At 33.8% G+C, this 22,639-nt stretch overlaps 1 protein-coding gene across 7 annotated transcripts in view; it reads left to right on the forward strand.

The window, feature by feature from the left end:
• Nucleotides 1-22,639, forward strand: part of LRBA (LPS responsive beige-like anchor protein) — a 732,259-nt gene that overhangs the window by 341,110 nt on the left and 368,510 nt on the right. For all 7 annotated transcript variants that reach the window (XM_055336397.1, XM_055336401.1, XM_055336402.1 and 4 more), the window contains exon 37: nucleotides 20,031-20,197. In XM_055336397.1, the coding sequence (XP_055192372.1) occupies nucleotides 20,031-20,197 (167 nt within the window). The remainder of the gene's footprint in view (nucleotides 1-20,030; nucleotides 20,198-22,639) is intronic.

Raw genomic sequence — 22,639 nt, forward strand, 5'->3', positions numbered from 1 at the left:
TAGTTACCATGCTGTACCTTGGATATCAAGAGCTTACTCATTTCAAACTTAAACTTTGTATTCTTCCATTAATATCTTTCCTTTTCACCCACCCCCTGGCTTTTGGTTACCACCATTCTACTCCCTTACTGTGAGTTTGACTTTGTTTTTAGATTCTACATACAAATGAAATCATGCAGTATTTGTCATTGTGTGTCTGGCTTATTTCAGTTAGGATAATGTCCAGGTTCATCCCAGTTGTTGTAAATGGCAGGATTTACTTATTTTAAAGCTGAATAACATTTCATTGTATATATATATGTGTGTGTGTATGTGTGTGTGTGTGTGTGTATGTACATGAATGTGTGTGTGTTTATCTGTATCACATTTCATTTATCCATTTGCCTTTGGATACTTAGAATGTTTCTAGTATCTTGCCTATTTTGAATAATGCTGCAATGAAATGAGAGTGCAGATGCATTTTAGAGATAGTACTTAATATTTTTTTGGATATGAAGAAGTGAGATTACTGGATCATAAGGTAGTTCCATTTTTCATTTTTTTGAGGAATTTCTGTAATGTCTTCCATGGTGTGAATCAGTTTACATTTCACCAACAGTGCACAAGGGAAGTTCTCTTTTCTCCATATCGATACTTCCCAACACTTTATAGCTTCTATCTTTCTGATGATAGCCATTCTAACAGATACGAAGTGACATCTCATTGTGGTTTTGATTTGCATTTTCCTGTTGATTAGTGATGGTGAGTGAGCATCTTATTATGCACATGTTGGCCTCTTGTATATGTTCTTTGGAAGAATATGTATTTGGTTCTCTGCCCATTTGTAAAAATCAGGTTATTTTTCTGCTACTGAGTTGAGTTCCCTATATAGTTTGGATATTAACCTCTTATTGGGTATTTGGTTTGCAAATATTTTCTCCCATTCTGTAGGTTGCCCTTTCATTTTGTTGATTGCTTTGTAGAAAGTTTTTAGTTTGATGTAGCCCCACTTGTTTGTTTTTACTTTTGCTGCTTGTGCTGTTGGTGTTAATGTGAAAAAATAGTGCAAGATCAGTGTCAAAGAGCTTCTCCCCTTTGTTTTTTTCAAAGGAGTTTTATGCTTTCAGATCTCACATTTAAATAACTCATTCCCAGTCATTTTTATGTATGGTATAAGATAAGGGTACGATTTCATTCTTTTGCATGTGGATATTTATTTTTCATTACTAGCATTTAATGATGTATAAAGTCAGAGAATTTAAACCTCCTTAGTAATTATTTGCTGGACTTACGTATGGCAGTGTCATATATGTACTACAGTATTTAAGTTTTCCAAGGGTTAAGACTTGCTTTTCGCTTTGATAAGTAAACAACCCTCTAAATGTCTTATAATCTATTTTTTCTTTTGCCAAGGAGGTCTTTTGTTTTTAGCTTTTATTTTATGAGACTCGAGGTATTGATTTAGAATATTTAATTACATGTGAACTGTAAATCTGTTACTACAATCTGCAGTATATGATAGAAAACACGGGTTTAGGATTTGTCAGAACTAGGATTGGCGTGGCCACTAATTAACTATGTAGTATTGGAGCAGATATTTAAATTCCTTGTAATACAGGGGTCCTATAAGGTCACTAAGTATAACCCCAAGTCTGGGTCTTAGAATTTATTTGGTCCAGCCCTGACGATGAGTACTAAGTGGCAGTATTAGTTATTAGAGTATCATTTATGTAATAATCTTGAAATTTTCCTTCATTCATGTAATTAAAAATAAGTTTACAGTTGATCCTTGAACAACATGGGTTTGTACTGCGTGGGTCCACTTAAACCCACCTTTGTTTGTTTTTTTGGGGCTTAGTTGTTTGAGTTCTTTATATGTTTTAGATATAAACCCCTTATTGGACATATTATTTGGAAATATCTTCTCCTATTGAGTAGGTTTCTTTTTGTTTTATTGATGGTTTCCTTCTCAGTACAAAAACTTCTTATTTTGATATAGTCCTATTTTTTTTATTTTTGCTTTTGTTGACCTTGTCTGAGGAGACAGTTCCAAAACATACTAAGACTATGTCTAAGAGTTTACTGTGCATCTTTTATCTTTAGGAGTTTTATGGTTTTAGGTCTCTTTAATCTGTCTTGAGTTTTTCTTTATGCATGTAGTTGTCCAGTTCTCCCAACACCATTTATTGCAGTGATTGTCTTTTTTCCATTGTATATTCTTGCCTCCTTCATTGTAGATTAACTGCCCATATAAACATGGTGGATTTATTTCTGGTCTCTCTATTTCATTGATTTGTGTTTCTGTTGCGTCGTTGCCTTAGTATTCTGATTGGTATAGCTTTGCAGAATAGTTTGAAATCTGGGATTGTGATATCTCTAGCTTTGTTGCTTTTTTCCTCAACATTTCTCTGGTTATTTAGGGTCTTTTTTTATTTGTATACAAATCTGTGTTTGTTCTAGTTCTGTGAAAAATGTTGTTAATATTTTGATAAGGATTCATTACACCTGTAAATTGCTTTGGGTAGTATGGATGCTTTAACAATATTAATACTTCCAGTCCATGAGCATGGTATATCTTTCCATTTATTTGTGTCATTTTTCATTCACTTTTGTAGAAGATTTTTGAAACTAAGCCTTAAATATATGTTTTTTTTTCTATTTGCTCTTTTATACTGAGTTGATATTTTTGTTACCATGTGCATGTAAAATTGACAGAATACAAAATAAGTGAGCTAATAATTGGTTGGATTATAAGCTTTTTTTTTTACACATTTGTCTAGTTTTTTATTTTATATTCTGTTACTGAATTGAATCACCCATTTTCTCTTTCATTTAGTGGTTGGAATGCAGTACAAATGAAATCCTGTGATAGTGTTTTTTTCCTGCCATTTATTTAGTTATCTATCTACCTATTTATCTACCTATTAGAGAGAGAGAGTGAGCATGAGCAGGGGTGGAGGAGCATAGGGACAGGGAGAGAAAATTTTAAACAAGCTCCATGCCCAGCACAGTGCCTGAGATCATGTCCTGAGCCAGGCTATTGAGGTGCCCCTATTTTTTCTAATTTTTAAAGTAAACTTGTTAATTTTGAGACAATGCAAACTATGTTTTAATTCAAACTCCTTTCCTATTTGTCATCTTTCTTCTTCTTTTAGCTTTATCCTCCTCCCCCCCTTAAACTTTTTACTCTTATTTGACCTTCTCATCTTTAAAAGTGAGTGTAAATAACTTTTTTGAATCTAAGAATGATACTATTCTATTTTCCATAATGATTCTGCATTAGTTGTGATTATGCACCCTAGTGTCTTGCCATATTTCTTTCTTGATGTATACTTTACATGATTGGTTTTGTCATTTTGTGAAGAGATGGGTGATTAATATATCTTGAGGTGTCATAGCCTAATACCAAAGCATTAGAATGGCATTTCTCATCTCAGATATGGTCTTTACATGCATTATGGTTTTGGACATCTTTCTAAAGCTTTTTAAATATATATTTCTTCAATAAATCAGGTACAAGGAAATGGTAATCTTGACAATATATTTCAATTATAACTTTTATATTATTTTCTTTACCTCAGATAAAAATTTTATAATCATGAACATGATAAAAAATACTAGCATAATTAACAAAAAGAGTATTATAGTCCTTTTAAATGTCTAAGTCACTATTTTGTAGCATGTAGCCAATGAGACCATGTGATCATTATGGTATAGTTAATATAGCTCTGACTTTCCAGTACCTAGTACTTTAATCTTGGCTCTGTCATTTACTAGCTATGTGAGCTAAGGCATTGTCTCATCCTAAAATGAAGTTAGTAATGGTGCCTACTTAGAGTAATTTTGTGAGGAATAGATGGGATTTGATAAATGTAAAGTGCCTGTTACTATAAGTACATATTAATAAGTATTGAACAACACAGCTAGTGTTGTCAGTATCAAAAGGAGAGCATTTTTCTGAGTAAACTCTGGCAATATCCAAGGAATGCTTACCTGTTGCACAGTTCATCTGGAACTGTTACCTCTGCCATAGGGCCTTGATCCAGGTACTGCTATGTTAGAGTTCTGAAGGTTACTTCTAATTATCATACAAATGGCTGTTCTAGGAATTAGCTGCTGTTTCTTAATCCTTTTGTGCAATGTACAGACATATACTTTTCCTTTTCTCATTTATAGACTTAGCATTGATGGGATATCACAGTGCAGAAAAGGAAAATAATACTCAATAACAGATACTGTATCTCTTAGAACTCACAGGCCATGCTCCTGCATAGGATGAATATATTTTTTATGGATGTATCAAGTCTCTGTTTAAACTTTCAATTTCTAATTTGTCTTGGTTGTCTTAACTGTTGACCAAATCATGTGTTAGTGTAAAAATTACCTTTTCTTAGTGAATTTTAAAGTAACGATAGAGAAGAAGGTAAGCTAACTTAAAAGTCTTCATAGTGTATTCCATACATTTATCACGTAAAAATTGTTCACATAAAATTAGAATTTTTGCTTCTGTTATTTCTGGCTTATTATTGTGCAAAGTAAAGCTAAGAATAGAAGATCATTTTTTTTTTTATCATGGAAAGGAAGACTGAACACTTGAGTTGATGGGAATAGTTTCCTTCTATTTATCTATTATACTAGTGCTACCTAGATGTGGTGTGGTGAGCAAACTGCTAACTAAACTAGTCCACTAGTCCACAAAGAGATAAGTACAGAAATAGCATAACCGGTATTTAGAAACTTTAATAGCTTGAATGTCTGGCTATTTAAAGTTCCATTTTAAAAAAAGTAAAAATAAAAACAAGTTCTTTATTATAGATAGTTTGAGAACAGTACCTAAAACTACCTTATCTTGAGAACAGTACCTAAAAACCAGTTCATTCATTGTGTTATTTTGAATTAGTCTATGTTAGCAGTATATTTGAATAAGAACTTATAGCAATCTAACAGTATTCAGCTAAAGTGATATAGTTAACTCTATGTTAAATGATTTATATAAACCTTTGAAGAAGAATTTTCTTTTGAAGGAATTAGATAAAAATATATATGTACCAAGGTCTTTTAGGTTCCTAGTTCCAATTGTAATATGGAAGTGGAGGGTCTGCCCCCAGCCCCTAACACCAAGCAATTCTCAGATATGAGGATGTCCAAGAACCCAACTCAGATCTGACATGATACTGTATACCAAGAAGTAGCACCAGGTTCCACAGGATGAGTTTGGTTATAGGAGACTGCTTCCCACTCTTCACTTCAGATGCCAAGCTCCAATCTGTTACCTGTGCTTCTGCCTAACTAGCTACATATTGGTGGTTCCCAACACCTCCTTTTTAGGTTTAATTAATTTGCTAGAGTGGCTCATAGAACTCAGGGAAACACTTAATGTTTACCAGTTTATTAAAGTACTATATGATAAAGGATATGAATTCAATAGCCAGATGAAAAGATATACATAGGGTGAGGTCCTAAACAAAGGAACTTCAGTCCCTTTTGAGGTTGGGGCTTGGCTTGGTGACATGTGGAAGCCATCTGCCTCCCCAAGCCTAGAAACTCTCCAAAAGAGACCAAAAAGCTATACTTTTGGGTTTGGATGGAGGCTTCATTTTATAATCAGGTTTGACTAAATTATCGGTAATTGGCTGATTCAGCCTTCATCCCCTTTCCACTTCCAAGAAGTCAGGAGAGGGGTGTGAACTTAAAATTGCCCACCTTTTAATCACATGGTTGGTCTTCCTGGCAGTCAGTCCCCACCCTTCAGTTGGAGAGTCCAGGAGTGACCTAATTAACATAACAAAGGACACCTTTATAACTCTCAACATTTAAGAAATTCCAGGGACTTGGGGAGCTCTAAGCCTGGAACTATGGATGAAGACCAAATATGTATTGTGGTCATCTGAATGATCATATGTACGTGTCTTATAAATTATAATATTGCACAAAGAAAATAAAAGCAAAGCATATATTAGGAGATTTAAAAAGAGAAAGCTGTGTTAATTACATGTCTTATTCTGTTACTCTTTTTAAAAAGGTTATTTATTGGGGTACCTGAGCGGGTCAATTGATTGTTAGAGTCTTGGTTTCAGCTCAGGTCATGATCTCCGGGTCCTAAGATTGAGCCCCACGGGGTTCCACACTAGATGAGGAGTCTTCTTAAGATTCTCTCTCCCTCTCCTCTGCCCCTCCCCACTGCTTGCCTGCTCTTTCTCTCTCTCTCTCTCTCTCTCTCAAATAAATAAATCTTAAAAAAAATAAATAAAAAGGTATTTATTTGGGTTTGTTCTCTTGTCTTCCTTGCCTATTTTGCTGTATTTTGTTTTTCTTTATCTGCAGCCCTTCCTTCTTGGTGAACAGTTACTTAGCCTTTAATTTCTCTGGAAAACTGTCTCACATTCTGAATAGTACTTACTTTCTTGCTCCTCCCAAATACATGACACATACCTCACAGCACTTTTCTCATATTGTAATTATTTTCAGTCACTTGTTTCTCAACTACAATGAGATGGTGAAAGAAAAAAAAGAAAGGGACTGTTTGTTGTGAAATTTGTTCACATCATGACTAAGCCTATAATAAATGTTAGGTGTTACTCTATGCCTAGCAAGTTCTGATTGTTTCATCTATTCTTATTTGATCCTTTTACAAAATGTATTATGTCCTTTTTTATATGAGGAGACTGAGGCACAGGAGTTTAAATAACTTGCCTAAGCATGAATGTGTCAGAGCCAAGTATTAAATTTCAAGTCATCTGGCTCTAGAATCTGTGTTCTAAACCACAGTGTTAATTATGTTTTTTATAAGAATGAATCTTTTTTTTTTTGTCTTTTTGGTTCTTCATGCTTGTTCTTAACTTGAAATTAAATTTAATCGTATTAGCCTAATACATTAAGAGACTAGTTTTTTGTATGCTTAAAAAATTCTGATTAGGTAGCTATGTTGAGTTAAAAGATGATAGAATTTGCTTAAGATTATCTAGCTCTTCTATAGATTAGCAAAAAGACATTGAAAATTCTTGATTTTTTCAGTATGTGTATTTGTGTATAATTATGTAATCTTTTATGATGATATATTTCTGTCTCATATTATGATTTTTGAAAACATAATTATTTGGGTTTAACCCTATCTGTTTAAATTCCATGTTAATTTTATTGATCATAGGTAATGACCACATTTTACTTTATTTACTTACTGGTATATGATATATGCAGGCATTGTATGAAATCAGTTTCTCTGTTGGGAGGTATTTTGCAATTCACCTCATAATTGTGTGACTTTTTTTATTGTGAATAACTCTACTGTGTTGTAGTGAAATAAAATAATTGAATAAAAACAGTACTATGTGTGGGTTTGACACACAAGTGGAAAATAGCCCTCTTAGTGTTGACTTGCTTTTACAAATACCATTTAAAAGCTTTTTAAAACAAGTTTTTTATTATCAGAAGGCTAAAGATAAAAAATTAAAACCTGCATTAATCTCCAAATTATTTTAAAATATTGTTTGAAGACAGCAGTTTGTAGAGATAAGAACCCAATACATTTTATCCAGTCCATTAAAACAATAAGAAATGCTAGAGATACTTTGATAAGTGTTCTGCCTGTTTTAACCTTGAATGCTGTTATGGGGGGGGGGGGATGATGCTATATCTGTTTCATTGGCTTAGGCTTTTTCATGCTGAGAGAAATCAATACTTTGAGGTGTTGGATGACAGAGGAATCACTTCAGAATTAAAGGTGGCTGTCACACATTGTCATTGGTTGACTTTCGTTTGCTGTTGAGTTTTTTAAGCTTTCATTTTTCTAATTCTTTTTCAGGAGTCTTTGTAAGATTCATGTGGATAACTTTTTCTTTTTTTAGACTTTAAATCTGAGTTAAGGGATCAAGTACAAAGACCTCCAAAAGTCAAATATTTAAAAGCTTCTTTACTTGTCCCATAGATGATTTTCCTTTTACGTGGTTTCCAATGAGATAAGTAATTTATAGTGTAACAGATTTTTGAGATAAATTGGGAATTAAGGTAGTATACTTAGGTGTTTACCAGAAAGTATGTTTAAGTTAATTAAAAATATAATACTCTATGTGTAGCCATGAGAAAGAAGATAGGACTGGCCCTCCTGACATGCAATGATATATAGTTTGATTCCATTTAAATGGGAATTATATCTTATTATTAATAGTGATTACCACTGTAGAAAACAACTAGCCAGCCATGGAGGAGGTGGAAAGGAAAACTTTCTTTTTCTTTCATATGTTGTTATTTTTTTATTTTTAAAGAAAAGTATGTTTCTTCAAAAAAAAGTTTAAGATATAAAACTTGTAAAACCAATACACCCGAATTGCTTAATTAATATTAAAGTCTTATACAATATTTTTAAGATTTTAGCTTTGAAGTTTAAAACTGAGATTTATTTTTATTTCACAATAATATGCAGACAAAGGAAATTGCTTTTTAATGTTTCTCATAAAACGTACTGAAACTTAACTCTAGAAACAGTGTGCATTTAACATTATTATTTTACTTTTTCTTGATACCAAAAGTGTTTTTGAGAAGCCCATTATGTATGCCTATCCAGTCATAACCCCTTTTTGCCCTATTTAGCTAAATATTGTTCTGATTTTATGGAATGACTAATTTGCTTTTGTTTTTCCATTCAATAGTTAAGTATGTTTCTTTTAGTATTAAAATTTCTTTAGCAATTTTTGAGCTTCATATAAATGGAATCATGAAGTATGTGTTTTGATCTGGCATTTTCAACATTTTTGTGAAGTTTGTTCAGTTTCTTATATTTTTCTATTTCATTTTGTATGGCACACTATTACATGAGTAGATGATAGTTTTCCATAATCTCTCTACTGTTGATAGGTAGTTTGTTTCCAGTTTTTAACTATTATGAATAATGTGGTTTTGACAATTTTACAAGTCTCGTGGTGTACATGCTTATGCACTTCTGTAGGGAAGTGACTGTATTTATCTCCTCAATTTTAATAGATATTGCCATAGTGTCTTCAGAGGTGTGTATCACTCTCAATATCAGTGCATAGTTGTTTCCATACTCCATTTTCATCAAAAACTGATCAGTGCTTTTTATTTTACTATTCTAATGGTTGTGTAGTGGTAACTACATTGTGTTTTTATTTGGGCTTTATTTACAAATGAAGCTGTATATCTTTTCCTCTGCTTGTTACATTTTTTTTTAAAGTTTTTTGTGGTACTTGTTTATCTCTTACCTAGTTTCTTTTTTTTTAATTTTTTTAATTTTTTTTAATTTTTATTTATTTATGATAGTCAGAGAGAGAGAGAGAGAGGCAGAGAGGCAGAGACACAGGCAGAGGGAGAAGCAGGCTCCATGCACCGGGAGCCCGATGTGGGATTCGATCCCGGGTCTCCAGGATCGCGCCCTGGGCCAAAGGCAGGCACCAAACCGCTGCGCCACCCAGGGATCCCTCTTACCTAGTTTCTTATTGCTTGTCTGTTTTTTTCTTTATTGATTTGTGAAGATATTTACCTGTTTGGTATTTGAGCAGATTTTTTTATATGAATTTTTGAACTACTTTATTACCTATTTTTAAAAACTTCTTAAATAAACTTTATTAAAGGATAGTTTGTATAAAATAAAACACATCCCTTTTAGATATATAGTTTAATGAATTTTGACAGGTGTATACATTTGTGTAACTGTCATAGTCAAGTTACAGAAAATTTTTGTCATCTCAGGGAGTTCCCAGGTGATTCACTGTTGTCAGTTCCTCTTTATGTGTGTGTGTGTATACACACACACACACACACACACACACACACACACTCCTGCCAACTGCTCATCTGGTTTTTGTTATTGTAGATGGTCTTGCATATTATACAAGTTCATATAAGTGGAATTATATGGTAGGTACTCTAATGTCTGGATTCTTTTGATTACTGTACAGTCTTTGGTATCCATCCATCTTGTGTATATCACTCATTTGTTTCCTTTTTATTACTCAGTAGTATTTATCCATTCATTTATAGGTGGATATTGGATCATTTCTAGGGTTTGGCTCTTATGATTAAAAGCACTATGGGCAATATATTTTTGTGAGAATATATTCTTCATTTTGAGGAAATACACAGAAGTATAATTGCTAGGTTCTATTATAAGTATATTTCTAAACTTACAAGGAACTGCCAAACTATTTTCTAAAGTAGTTGTAGATTTTGCACTCTGACCAGCTGGGTAGTAATGAGAGTTCTAGTTGCTCCACATCCTTGCCAGTATTTGATATTGTGAGTCTTTTAAATTTTAGCCTTTCTACTGGGTATGTAGTGATAGTTTATCGAGATCTTTATTTGAATTTCCTTGTTGACCAAGCATCTTCTCATGCACTTATTAGTCATTTGTATATCTTGTGTGAAGTGTCTGTTCAAATCCTTAGCCTATTAAACTGGTTTGTTTGCCTTATTAAGTCATAAGAGTTCTTCATATATCTTGTAGGACAATTGTTTGTTATGTGTATGGTGAATATTTTGTCCCATACATATTTGTGACTTATCTTTTCAATTTCTAAGTGGTACCTTTTAAAGAGAAGATTTTATAAGTTTTGGTATAGCTTAATATATTAGTTTCTTTACAGTTATGATTTTCTTTTATGTTTCCTTTTGTGTCTAAAAATTTCAGTGTAAGAATTTTCTGCCTACTTGAGGGTCATAAGATTTTCTGCTATGTTTTCTTCTGGAAGTGTTACAGTTTTTATATTTAGATCTTTGGTTCATTTTTTTTTAAGATTTTATTTATTTATTCATAGAGACACACAGAGAGAGAGAGAGGCAGAGACACAGGCAGAGGGAGAAGCAGGCTCCATGCAGGGAGCTTGACGTGGACTCCATCCCGGGTCTCCAGGATCATACCCCGGGCTGCAAGCGGCGCTAAACCACTAAGACCAGGGTTGCCCTCATTTTGAATTCAACATTTTGTTTATGGTATGAGGGGAAGACAAGTTTGCTTGTTTCTTTCTTTTCTCCCCCCCCACCCTGTGAGTGGCCAGATGTTTTAGCACAAGTTGTTGAAAAGATACTCTTTGTTCATTTAACCACCTAAACTCTTCTCAATTTAGAATTTTATAACATTATTTATAGTTAAATTCTATAATTTTCTTACATAAAAAATGTTGTTACTATTTTCTTTTTAGTTATATATATACTTTAGAATCAGCTTGTCAGTATCTGTAAGGCTAAATTTTTACTTTTTTAATTTTTAATATATTTTTAAGTAGGCTCCACATTCACCGTGGCTTGAACTCACAACTCTGAGATCAAGACCTCAGCTGAGATCAAGAGTCAGATACTTAACTGGCTGAGCCACACAGGCACCTCAAGACTGCTAAGTTTTTAATTAAGATTGCATTGAATCTATAAAGTCGATTTGAAGGGAGTAGGTATTTTGACAACATGGAGTTTTGAAATCTGTAACCATTGTTTCTCCACTTATTTAGTTTTCTTTAATTTCTGTTAGCAGTGTTTTATAGTTTTCTCTGTATAGCTTTGTATATTTTAAAATGCATATTTTAATGCTACTGTAAATACTATTATTTTCATTTTCCAGTTGGTTGTTGTCCATCTATAGGCATGCAATTAACTTTTAATATATTGACCTTGTATCCAAGAAACTTGTCAACTTATTTACAAGTTTTAGTAGTTTTTCCAGAACTTTTAGGAGTATTACATACATGAACATATCTACAAATAAATACTGTGTTATACCTTCTTTTCTAAACTTTTTATTTCTTCTTTTTACCTCTTTTTTGAACTGGTTAGGATCCTTTCTATAATAATAAATAAAGTCATGAGAGAGAGGACGTACTTGTTTTTATCCCTAATTTTATTTTATTTTATTTTTTTTTCTTATAAATTAATTTTTATTGGTGTTCAATTTACCAACATACAGAATAACACCCAGTGCTCATCCCGTCAAGTGTCCCCCTCCATGCCCGTCACCCATTCACCCCCACCTCCCGCCCTCCTCCCCTTCCACCACCCCTAGTTCATTTCCCAGAGTTAGAAGTCTTTATGTTCTGTGTCCCTTTCTGATATCTCCCACACATTTCTTCTCCCTTCCCTTATATTCCCCTTCACTATTATTCATATTCCCCAAATGAGTGAGAACATACACTGTTTGTCCTTCTCCGATTGACTTACTTCACTCAGCATAATACCCTCCAGTTCCATCCACGTTGAAGCAAATGGTGGGTATTTGTCGTTTCTAATGGCTGAGTAATATTCCATTGTATACATAAACCACATCTTCTTTATCCATTCATCTTTCGATGGGCACCGAGGCTCCTTCCACAGTTTGGCTATTGTGGACATGGCTGCTAGAAATATCGGGGTGCAGGTGCCCCGGCGTTTCATTGCATCTGAATCTTCGGGGTAAATCCCTAACAGTGCAATTGCTGGGTCGTAGGGCAGGTCTATTTTTAACTCTTTGAGGAACCTCCACACAGTTTTCCAGAGTGGCTGCACCAGTTCACATTCCCACCAACAGTGTAAGAGGGTTCCCTTTTCTCCGCATCCTCTCCAACATTTGTTGTTTCCTGCCTTGTTAATTTTCCCCATTCTCACTGGTGTGAGGTGGTATCTCACTGTGGTTTTGATTTGTATTTCCCTGATGGCAAGTGATGCAGAGCATTTTCTCATGTGCATGTTGGCCATGTCTATGTCTTCCTCTGTGAGATTTCTCTTCATGTCTTTTGCCCATTTCATGATTGGATTCTTTGTTTCTTTGGTGTTGAGTTTAAGAAGTTCTTTATAGATTTTGGAAACTAGCCCTTTATCTGATATGTTATTTGCAAATATCTTCTCCCATTCTGTAGGTTGTCTTTGAGTTTTGTTGACTGTATCCTTTGCTGTGCAAAAGCTTCTTATCTTGATGAAGTCCCAATAGTTCATTTTTGCTTTTGTTTCTTTTGCCTTCGTGGATGTATCTTGCAAGAAGTTACTGTGGCCAAGTTCAAAAAGGATGTTGCCTGTGTTCTCCTCTAGGATTTTGATAGAGTCTTGTCTCACATTTAGATCTTTCATCCATTTTGAGTTTATCTTTGTGTATGGTGCAAGAGAGGGGTCTAGTTTCATTCTTCTGCATGTGGATGACCAATTTTCCCAGCACTATTTATTGAAGAGACTGTCTTTCTTCCAGTGGATCGTCTTTCCTCCTTTGTCGAATATTAGTTGACCATAAAGTTCAGGGTCCATTTCTGGGTTCTCTATTCTGTTCCATTGGTCTATGTGTCTGTTTTTGTGCCAGTACCACACTGTCTTGATGACCACAGCTTTGTAGTACAACCTGAAATCTGACATTGTGATGCCCCCAGATATGGTTTTCTTTTTTAAAATTCCCCTGGCTATTCGGGGTCTTTTCTGATTCCACACAAATCTTAAAATAATTTGTTCTAACACTGTGAAGAAAGTCCATGGTATTTTGATAGGGATTGCATTGAACGTGTAAATTGCCCTGGGTAGCATTGACATTTTCACAATATTAATTCTGCCAATCCATGAGCATGAAATATTTTTCCATCTCTTTGTGTCTTCCTCAATTTCTTTCAGAAGTGTTCTATAGTTTTTAGGGTATAGATCCTTTACCTCTTTGGTTAGGTTTATTCCTAGGTATCTTATGCTTTTGGGTGCAATTGTAAATGGGATTGACTCCTTAATTTCTCTTTCTTCAGTCTCATTGTTAGTGTATAGGAATGCCATTGATTTCTGGGCATTGATTTTGTATCCTGCCACACTGCCAAATTGCTGTATGAGTTCTAGCAATCTTGGGGTGGAGGCTTTTGGGTTTTCTATGTAGAGTATCATGTCATCGGCGAAGAGGGAGAGTTTGACTTCTTCTTTGCCAATTTGAATGCCTTTAATGTCTTTTTGTTGTCTGATTGCTGAGGCTAGGACTTCCAATACTATGTTGAATAGCAGTGGTGAGAGTGGACATCCCTGTCTGGTTCCTGATCTTAGGGGAAAGGCTCCCAGTGCTTCCCCATTGAGAATGATATTTGCTGTGGGCTTTTCGTAGATGGCTTTTAAGATATCGAGGAAAGTTCCCTCTATCCCTACACTCTGAAGAGTTTTGATCAGGAATGGATGCTGTATTTTGTCAAATGCTTTCTCTGCATCTAATGAGAGGATCATATGGTTCTTGGTTTTTCTCTTGCTGATATGATGAATCACATTGATTGTTTTACGAGTGTTGAACCTGCCTTGTGTCCCAGGGATAAATCCTACTTGGTCATGGTGAATAATTTTCTTAATGTGTTGTTGGATCCTATTGGCTAGTATCTTGTTGAGAATTTTTGCATCCATGTTCATCAGGGATATTGGTCTGTAATTCTCCTTTTTGGTGGGGTCTTTGTCTGGTTTTGGAATTAAGGTGATGCTGGCCTCATAGAATGAATTTGGAAGTACTCCATCTCTTTCTATCTTTCCAAACAGCTTTAGTAGAATAGGTATGATTTCTTCTTTAAACGTTTGATAGAATTCCCCTGGGAAGCCATCTGGCCCTGGACTCTTGTGTCTTGGGAGGTTTTTGATGACTTCTTCAATTTCCTCCCTGGTTATTGGCCTGTTCAGGTTTTCTATTTCTTCCTGCTCCAGTTTTGGTAGTTTGTGGCTTTCCAGGAATGTGTCCATTTCTTCTAGATTGCCTAATTTATTGGCGTAGAGCTGTTCATAATATGTTTTTAAAATCGTTTGTATTTCCTTGGTGTTGGTAGTGATCTCTCCTTTCTCATTCATGATTTTATTAATTTGAGTCTTCTCTCTCTTCTTTTTAATAAGGTTGGCTAATGGTTTATCTATCTTATTAATTCTTTCAAAGAACCAACTCCTGGTTCTATTGATCTGTTCCACAGTTCTTCTGGTCTCAATTTCGTTGATTTCTGCTCGAATTTTAATTAACTCTCTTCTTCTGCTGGGCGTCGGGTCGATTTGCTGCTTCTTCTCTAGCTCCTTTATGTGTAAGGTTAGCTTTTGTATTTGAGTTCTTTCTAGTTTTTGAATGGATGCTTGTATTGCGATGTATTTCCCCCTCAGGACTGCTTTTGCTGCATCCCAAAGATTTTGAACAGTTGTATCTTCATTCTCATTAGTTTCCATGAATCTTTTTAATTCTTCCTTAATTTCCTGGTTGACCCTTTTATCTTTTAGCAGGATGGTCCTTAACCTCCACGTGTTTGAGGTCCTTCCAAACTTCTTCTTGTGATTGAGTTCTAATTTCAAGGCGTTATGGTCTGAGAATATGCAGGGGACGATCCCAATCTTTTGGTATCGGTTCAGACCCGATTTGTGACCCAGTATGTGGTCTATTCTGGAAAAAGTTCCATGTGCACTTGAGAAGAATGTGTATTCAGTTGAGTTTGGATGTAAAGTTCTGTAGATATCTGTGAAATCTATCTGGTCCAGTGTATCATTTAAAGCTCTCGTTTCTTTGGAGATGTTGTGTTTAGAAGACCTATCAAGGGTAGAGAGAGCTAGATTGAAGTCACCAAGTATAAGTGTATTATTATCTAAGTATTTCTTTACTTTGGTTAATAATTCGTTTAAGTATTTGGCAGCTCCCACATTCGGGGCATATATATTGAGGATTGTTAAGTCCTCTTGTTGGATAGATCCTTTAAGTATGTTTATCCCTAATTTTAATTGAATGATTTTCATAGATACACTTCTTGAGTTTTAAAAAAATATCTTTCTCTTACTAGTTTCTTGAGTGTCTTTTTGTGTTTTTTTTTTTAAATCATGAAATGCTTCTGAGTGTTGTAAGATGCTTAAAAAAACTATTGAGGTTATACTTTTTTCCTTTTTTTGTTATAAAATGGCTTATACTGATATTCAGATATTAAATCAACCCTACATTCCATGGATAAACTCTTCTTTATCATGATATATACTTCATTTTGTGTATAGCTGAATGCTAATGTTATGTTAGGGATTTTGTGTTTACACAACTTGTATTAGTTTTTAGTTTTCTATTCCTTTAATATAAATTGCATTATATTCCTTAGCTTCTACCATGTGTAAAGAGTTTAACGTTTGTATTATTTTTTCCTTAGATATTTAATGTTTTATGATAAAACATGTAAAGCTATACCTTTTCTTTTAAATTCTGTCTCATCCAATAGCCACAAATTTTTCTAATTTTTCTTGTGATTTTATCTTTGATCCAGAAGTTATTTGGAGTTGATACATTTAGTTTTCAATTATTTTGGAATTTTTAAGATTTTTTTTCACCTGCATATTTTGCTAAAGAATCGAGGATCTCTATATTTCTACCTTTCTGAATAACTTTCTCTTCTATCATAATTTTTCCTTCCAATTTATTTTTTTTAAAGATTTTATTTATTTGTTCATGAGAGACAGAGAGAGAGGGGCAGAGACACAGGCAGAGGGAGAAGCAGGCTCCCTGCAGGGAGCCTGAAATGGGACTCGATCCCGGGTCTCCAGGATCACGCCCTGAGCTGAAGGTGGTGCTAAACCACTGAGCCACCCAGGCTGCCCTTCCTTCCAATTTCTATCTTACCTTCTCAATAGACATCTTTAAATTTGTTTCAAATATAAAAGCTACAGGAGAAATATTTCCTAAGTCTTGAAAATGTGTCAAGGATAGAGATCTGGGGAATAGCATAAAATTTGTGTGTGTTTGTCATATAGGATGCATAAGCAGGCATATTAAAAGATAATATACCACATTGCTGAATTATAGGAGGCCACAAGGTCATAGCTAGTAAAATTTAGTCCTGTTTATTCATTATTAAGATAATCACATGCTTTTTAAAGTGTAGGGTATATAAATATATCTGTGCAAAACCTAAGTAAATTCTTCTTGAAATAATTTTGGGACTGTTTGTGAGAGGGCAATTATAAGATTATTTCAAGAACTGAATTGTGAACTAATAAAGATCTATTTTAGGGCAGCGGTAAGAGTGTTAGGAGGTAAGAGGTAGGGATCCCTGGGTTGCGCAGTGGTTTAGCGCCTGCCTTTGGCCCAGGGCGCGATCCTGGAGACCTGGGATCGAATCCCACGTCGGGCTCCCAGTGTATGGAGCCTGCTTCTCCCTCTGCCTATGTCTCTGCCTCTCTCTCTCTCTCTCTTTCTGTGTGACTATCATAAATAAATTTAAAAAAAAAAAGGAGGTAAGAGGTAAACGGGTTTTGCTGAAATGGATGTTGAGATACGAAGGGAAATTTGAGAAGTCACAGATGACAGAACATAGTAGCATGTTTGGGATTAAGATGATGACTACAGCTTTGTACATTTTGAATTTTAGGTACTTTTTTGAATAATTGGAGAATATCCTACAGATAGAAATGTGGGCTCAGAGTTCAGGATTAACAGCTGGGGCAGAGATGACAAATTTGGAAGGTAGATCTAAACTGACAAAAGGAGATGATATGGGAGTGAATGATATTGCAAAGGGACATTTAGCAAAGCTTTAAGGAAATGCCATAATTTCATAATGAAAAATAATAAAGGAAGAAGTTTGACCATCAAGAAGGGATAATTGATGGGAGTGTACTAGAAGAATATACTTCATTTTAAGTTCATGCCTCTCTGAGCTTTCATGCAAAGGACAAATAGTAAAGTTAGGTAGAGACATAACATCTGGAAGGAAAGACCAAATATGATATTGTTTTTATGTATGCATTTACATTTAAAGAGCTAGAATAGGGGATCCCTGGGTGGCTCAGCGGTTTAGCGCCTGCCTTCAGCCCAGGGCGCGATCCTGGAGTCCCGGGATCGAGTTCCCTGTCGGGCTCCCGGTGTGGAGCCTGCTTCTCCCTCTGCCTGTGTCTCTGCCCCCCTCTCTCTCTCTCTATGTCTATCATGAATTAAAAAAAAAAAAAAAGAGCTGGAATAGTCACTTGAGTTATAAGTGGCTACTCTAAATTTTTTTTGTCTTCAATTATTACTTTATCTTTTCCCTCTAAGTAAGTGAATTTCTTTTTAAGAAGTAGGTTTGTCTCATATTTATTAATTATATGGTAATAAGTCTTAAATTTCTTTAGCAATAATCAAATATATTTGAATTGTTAGTTCCCAAGATGCCTACTTCTTTTCTTTTTAGATGCAGATATTTTTGTTCAGATTGAAATGTTTTTGTGGTCATTGTGTGATGTATTACCTAGTTTATGTGTTGCTTAAAATAGGAAAGTTGATGTAAAGTAAAACTGAATGAAAGTATTAGACCTGGCCTTTGATTTTATTGATAGGTAAGTAGGATTTCTTGGGGTACTTCCACTCAACTTCCAAACACAAGCACATAGACATATTACAAATATATACTCCACCAATAAGTAACATGCATTTGATCTTGAAGCAGATATTCCTCATCTGTTGTTCACTTTGGGTGATATGTCATACATAGAATATGTTATTGGTTTTTAAGAAGAACATGATCAAATTACATTTTAAGGAAATTTTTAAAAAATAGATACAAGTTCATTATCTCTTTACAAAACATTCTTGTTTGGTTTCCTTTTATCATGTTTTAAGGTCAGAATGTGACTCTAATGTTCCACAATGAGACAGAGATTGATAATCGGGGAAGAATAGCCCTTTAATGTGATTTATACCTATAGATTTTATGTCAGATATGAAAAGTTACTGTTTAAATTGTAAAGGATGATCCATTAAAGAACACTTTAAGCTATTTTACTATTTAGCTTACTTTGGATGCTTCTGTTTAGAATTATGCCTTTTTAAGCAAAGTTTAATGACCTACCAAATATTTACAAAGTAAATTTGATAAAGTTAATTTTTTGTAATATTAATAAAAGAAAAAACAGGCTATTCAATATTTTTTTGCTATTTTTAGTACTGTTTAATATGAATATATTTGGTGTTGGGGGAGTATAGAAGCCAGTAATTTCTAATTTCATCAATAATTTTAATTTTCTCTTACCAGATGAGGTTAGGACAGATTATGAATACAGTAGAGAATGTTGGAAGGTATAAAAATTCTTCAGATATCTACCATTTTGTCCTTTTTGTTTTAGTGTATGGTTGAGTTAGATATGAAGTAGCCTATAGAGTGCTTCCTGGTTCTTGAGTAAATCTCTGAAACAAACATACAGCAATTAATGTTTTAGTTACAATGGAATAATTCCCTAGTTATCTTCATTTAAATTGCTGGTCGTTCAAGTATTTCTTAATTGTATTTTCTTTTATTTGCTCAAATCATATTTTTGACAAACTGATCTTCCCGTGGTTTGCTTAACTCAGTCTTTTTTTTAATATATACAATATGATATTTTCCTTTAATTTCTTATAAATTATTTTAGTTCCTAACATGATTTATTTTCTCCACATCCATGGTTAAATAAAAGAAATAGCTTGACTTTACCAGTGTACAAAAACTATGAGGTTACCCCAAATCTTCTTATCGTCCAATTCTTAGAGCTAGTATAATACCCTCATTTTGCACGTGAGGACAGTTATACCTGAAGAAATAAGTTAGTTGCCCATGACTGAATGGAGATATTATAAGGATGATACCTTAGTCTGGTTTTTGTTTTGCTTTTCAATGTCTTGTTTACATTTATATATATAAAATATGTATTGATATATCTTCTCAAAACCAATTTTCTCTCTTCCTTCATAGCATTTTGGATATTCCTCTAATTGCTTTCTGTACACCTTTTTATTAAAAATAATCTTGAGCTTTAGTGATTTAATGTCAATACTGTATTTTTATTATCATTTCTTTCCTACCAATCTGAAAGGAATGGGGATTCTCCTAAGCAAGGGCTATACACAGAGAGCTTTCAACAGTCCTAAAATTATGAACTTCCACTTTACACCCTAGGGAGAAGGAAGGAAAATCCAACAAAAATTTTGACCTTCCTTCTTAATGCATCAGTTAGATTGAGTGCCTTTCCATGAGCTATGAGCCAGTTTATCAGTGCGGGTGTGAATATTACCCTTATTGGAATTTTAAATTTTTGGTTGGTTCAATTCACATTAGAGATTATTTCATGGTGTGTTTTAAGTTTTTTCCCCATATTTTTCAGTATTAATGGATGTTTCTTTTTTCCTATCCAAGTCACTGTGTGCCCAGTATTCAGCAGACAAACGAGAGGATGAGAAGATGTGTGATCATTTGATAAGAGCAGCTAAATATCGAGATCATGTGACAGCAACTCAACTAATCCAGAAAATTATCAACATTCTCACAGACAAACATGGAGCATGGGGAAATTCTGCAGTGAGGTAACGTTTAGGATTTTCTAATTTTCTACAGAAGGCCTGGTTTAAATAAATAGCTTTGGATATGATCAAGGCCAGATGAAGAACAGAGTAATTTAATTTTGTATTTTATCATCTATTATGAATGAGGGGTAGAAAAAAGGGGTAGAGGAAATCAGTATGGGTACAGTTAGGGGTCTTTATAGACAATTTTAGTTTCCTCAGCTGCTTCTAATGGCATATTTGTTCATATACTCTTTATGAATTAACTTTTAAGGGAAATAGTTAATGTAAGCTATTTTATTAGCTACACTTAAATCTGAATTTGCACAAATACAGTATTTTAAAAAAACATTTCCTATTTTACACTTCTAAAACATTAGTATGTGTTCTTTAGAACTGCCTTGCAAATTGCAAGACTCTGATAATAAAAATAGTTAAATGCCTTCTTTAGTATTTTATTCACTATATAAAATATATATGGATTATATATTTTGATTCTCAAAGTGAGCATGCTATTTTTTGTTTTAATTTCTAGAAACAATAATTAAATTACCTTCTAGAGGAACTTAAATTACAATATCTAGTATTCTTGGAATATATGATGCTACAAATTTTAGAAACATTTTTGGGAACACCTGGGTGGTTCAGTCATTTGAGCATCTGACTCTCTATTTCAGCTCAGGTCATGATCTCAGGGTCATGAGATCAAGCCCTGCTCAGTGGTATATATACTTGAGATTCCCTCTCCCTCTGCCCCTCCCTACCTGACACACACAGTCTCTCTCTAAAATAATAGATCTTTAAAAAAAGTTTGACTGTTTTCAGTAATGTTAATGAGAATTTCTGTATTTCCTCATTAGAAAGATATATTTTTAATTCCTCATTTCTACTTAGCTTTTTCTAGAAGACAACAAACAATGAAAATAGTGAATTTTTGTTTTGAGTGCAAGTATCCACTAAATTAGGGTAGATATATCTTATGCTTATGAAGAATACTTAAAATGAATTACATTTCTGGACATACCATTTTTGGTGTTAAGGAGGAATGCAGGTCAGAACTTGAGGTCAAAAGAGCTGAATAAAGGCAGGAATAGCTTTTGCTTAATTCTATTCCAGTTGATCTCAGCTGCAAGAGTATCGTGGAAATGATATGAATTACTGGATCAGAGCTTTGTGTACCTTATCTTACAACATGAATAAGTCTATGGATGTGCATTTGGGGCAGGATTAGGGGTTGGGGGTTGAGGGTGCTCTTGAGGGTTTTTCAGATTCAAGATACTTTAATGTTACGGATATCATGTAGTCATTTTATAATTAGGCATTGAATAAATTAGGATGACTTTGGCATACGTTGCCTGTCATATATTGGGAACTCTAATGTGTTTTGAATTTTTTTAAAGTTTTTTTTTCTTAAATGGAGTTTTATGATTTTAAAATTGAAAACCTTAGATAATGTATGCCCAATGTTGTATTTATGCCAAGTCTATCATTTTATAGGATCAAAATTTTTTCTAATGATATATTTTCTCTTATATAACATAGTGTACCTGTGCTATCAACATGGAAGCATTGCTTTTATGATGTGATTTTGGTGTAGTAAAGTATCTTGGAGAACTAAATGGATAGTGAAATGTATTTATGTAGAAATGATTACTTTCTGTAATAGAGTTGTTCAAAGGCATCAACTCTTATTATACAGCCAAAAACAGTTGAAGTAAATTCAGAAATTTTAATATTTCAAAAAACCTATATAAAATACATTTTTTACTTTTATCCCTACCAACTGGAAGCAGCTGTCAAACTGTTAGCATTTAAATGTGTACATTTTTAATTAGGAGCAGCAACAAAAGATGTCTCATCAAAAGGAAAACTAACATTAGTGAATTGATAGTTTTCTTGCTATAAATCTCATAACTTACTTAGATTTTATTTAAAACTATATTATAACAAAGCATATTGCCTCCATATTGATCTTTCTTTTGTCATTTAGTTGTGTGTGACACTCAACTGTAAGTTTTTAGAACACCTGCTTGTTTCCTAATGCCTTTAATACAATTACCTTAAAATAGTTCTTATCAATATTAATTCCAATTAAAGTGAACTTGTAGACCCTAGTGCTCCTTTTTGGTAACTACGCAAAAAATGTAGTTGATAAAATGTATGCTGGCTCACCATTCTTTGACAGTGGTTAACTATTCTGTGATTTCCCTTGTATGAAGCTTGCATAATCAGCTTGTAAATTATGGACATGGTTGTAATAAATGAGACTAACACAGTGTACTTTATTCTTCACTTAGCATAATTCTAGAAAACATAAATGGCATTAGAGGGAAATCAGAGTCATACTGTAGCTGTAATGCATTTAGCTCTCCTAAGCCTGTTAAAAGAAATATGCACAATGAGAAAAATTCTAGTAAAGAGGATTAAATTATTTTAAGTGATATTCTTTGTGTTATATCTAAA

This window comes from Nyctereutes procyonoides, unplaced genomic scaffold (genome assembly GCF_905146905.1).
Source record: "Nyctereutes procyonoides isolate TBG_1078 unplaced genomic scaffold, NYPRO_anot_genome, whole genome shotgun sequence".
Classification (NCBI taxonomy): domain Eukaryota; kingdom Metazoa; phylum Chordata; class Mammalia; order Carnivora; family Canidae; genus Nyctereutes; species Nyctereutes procyonoides.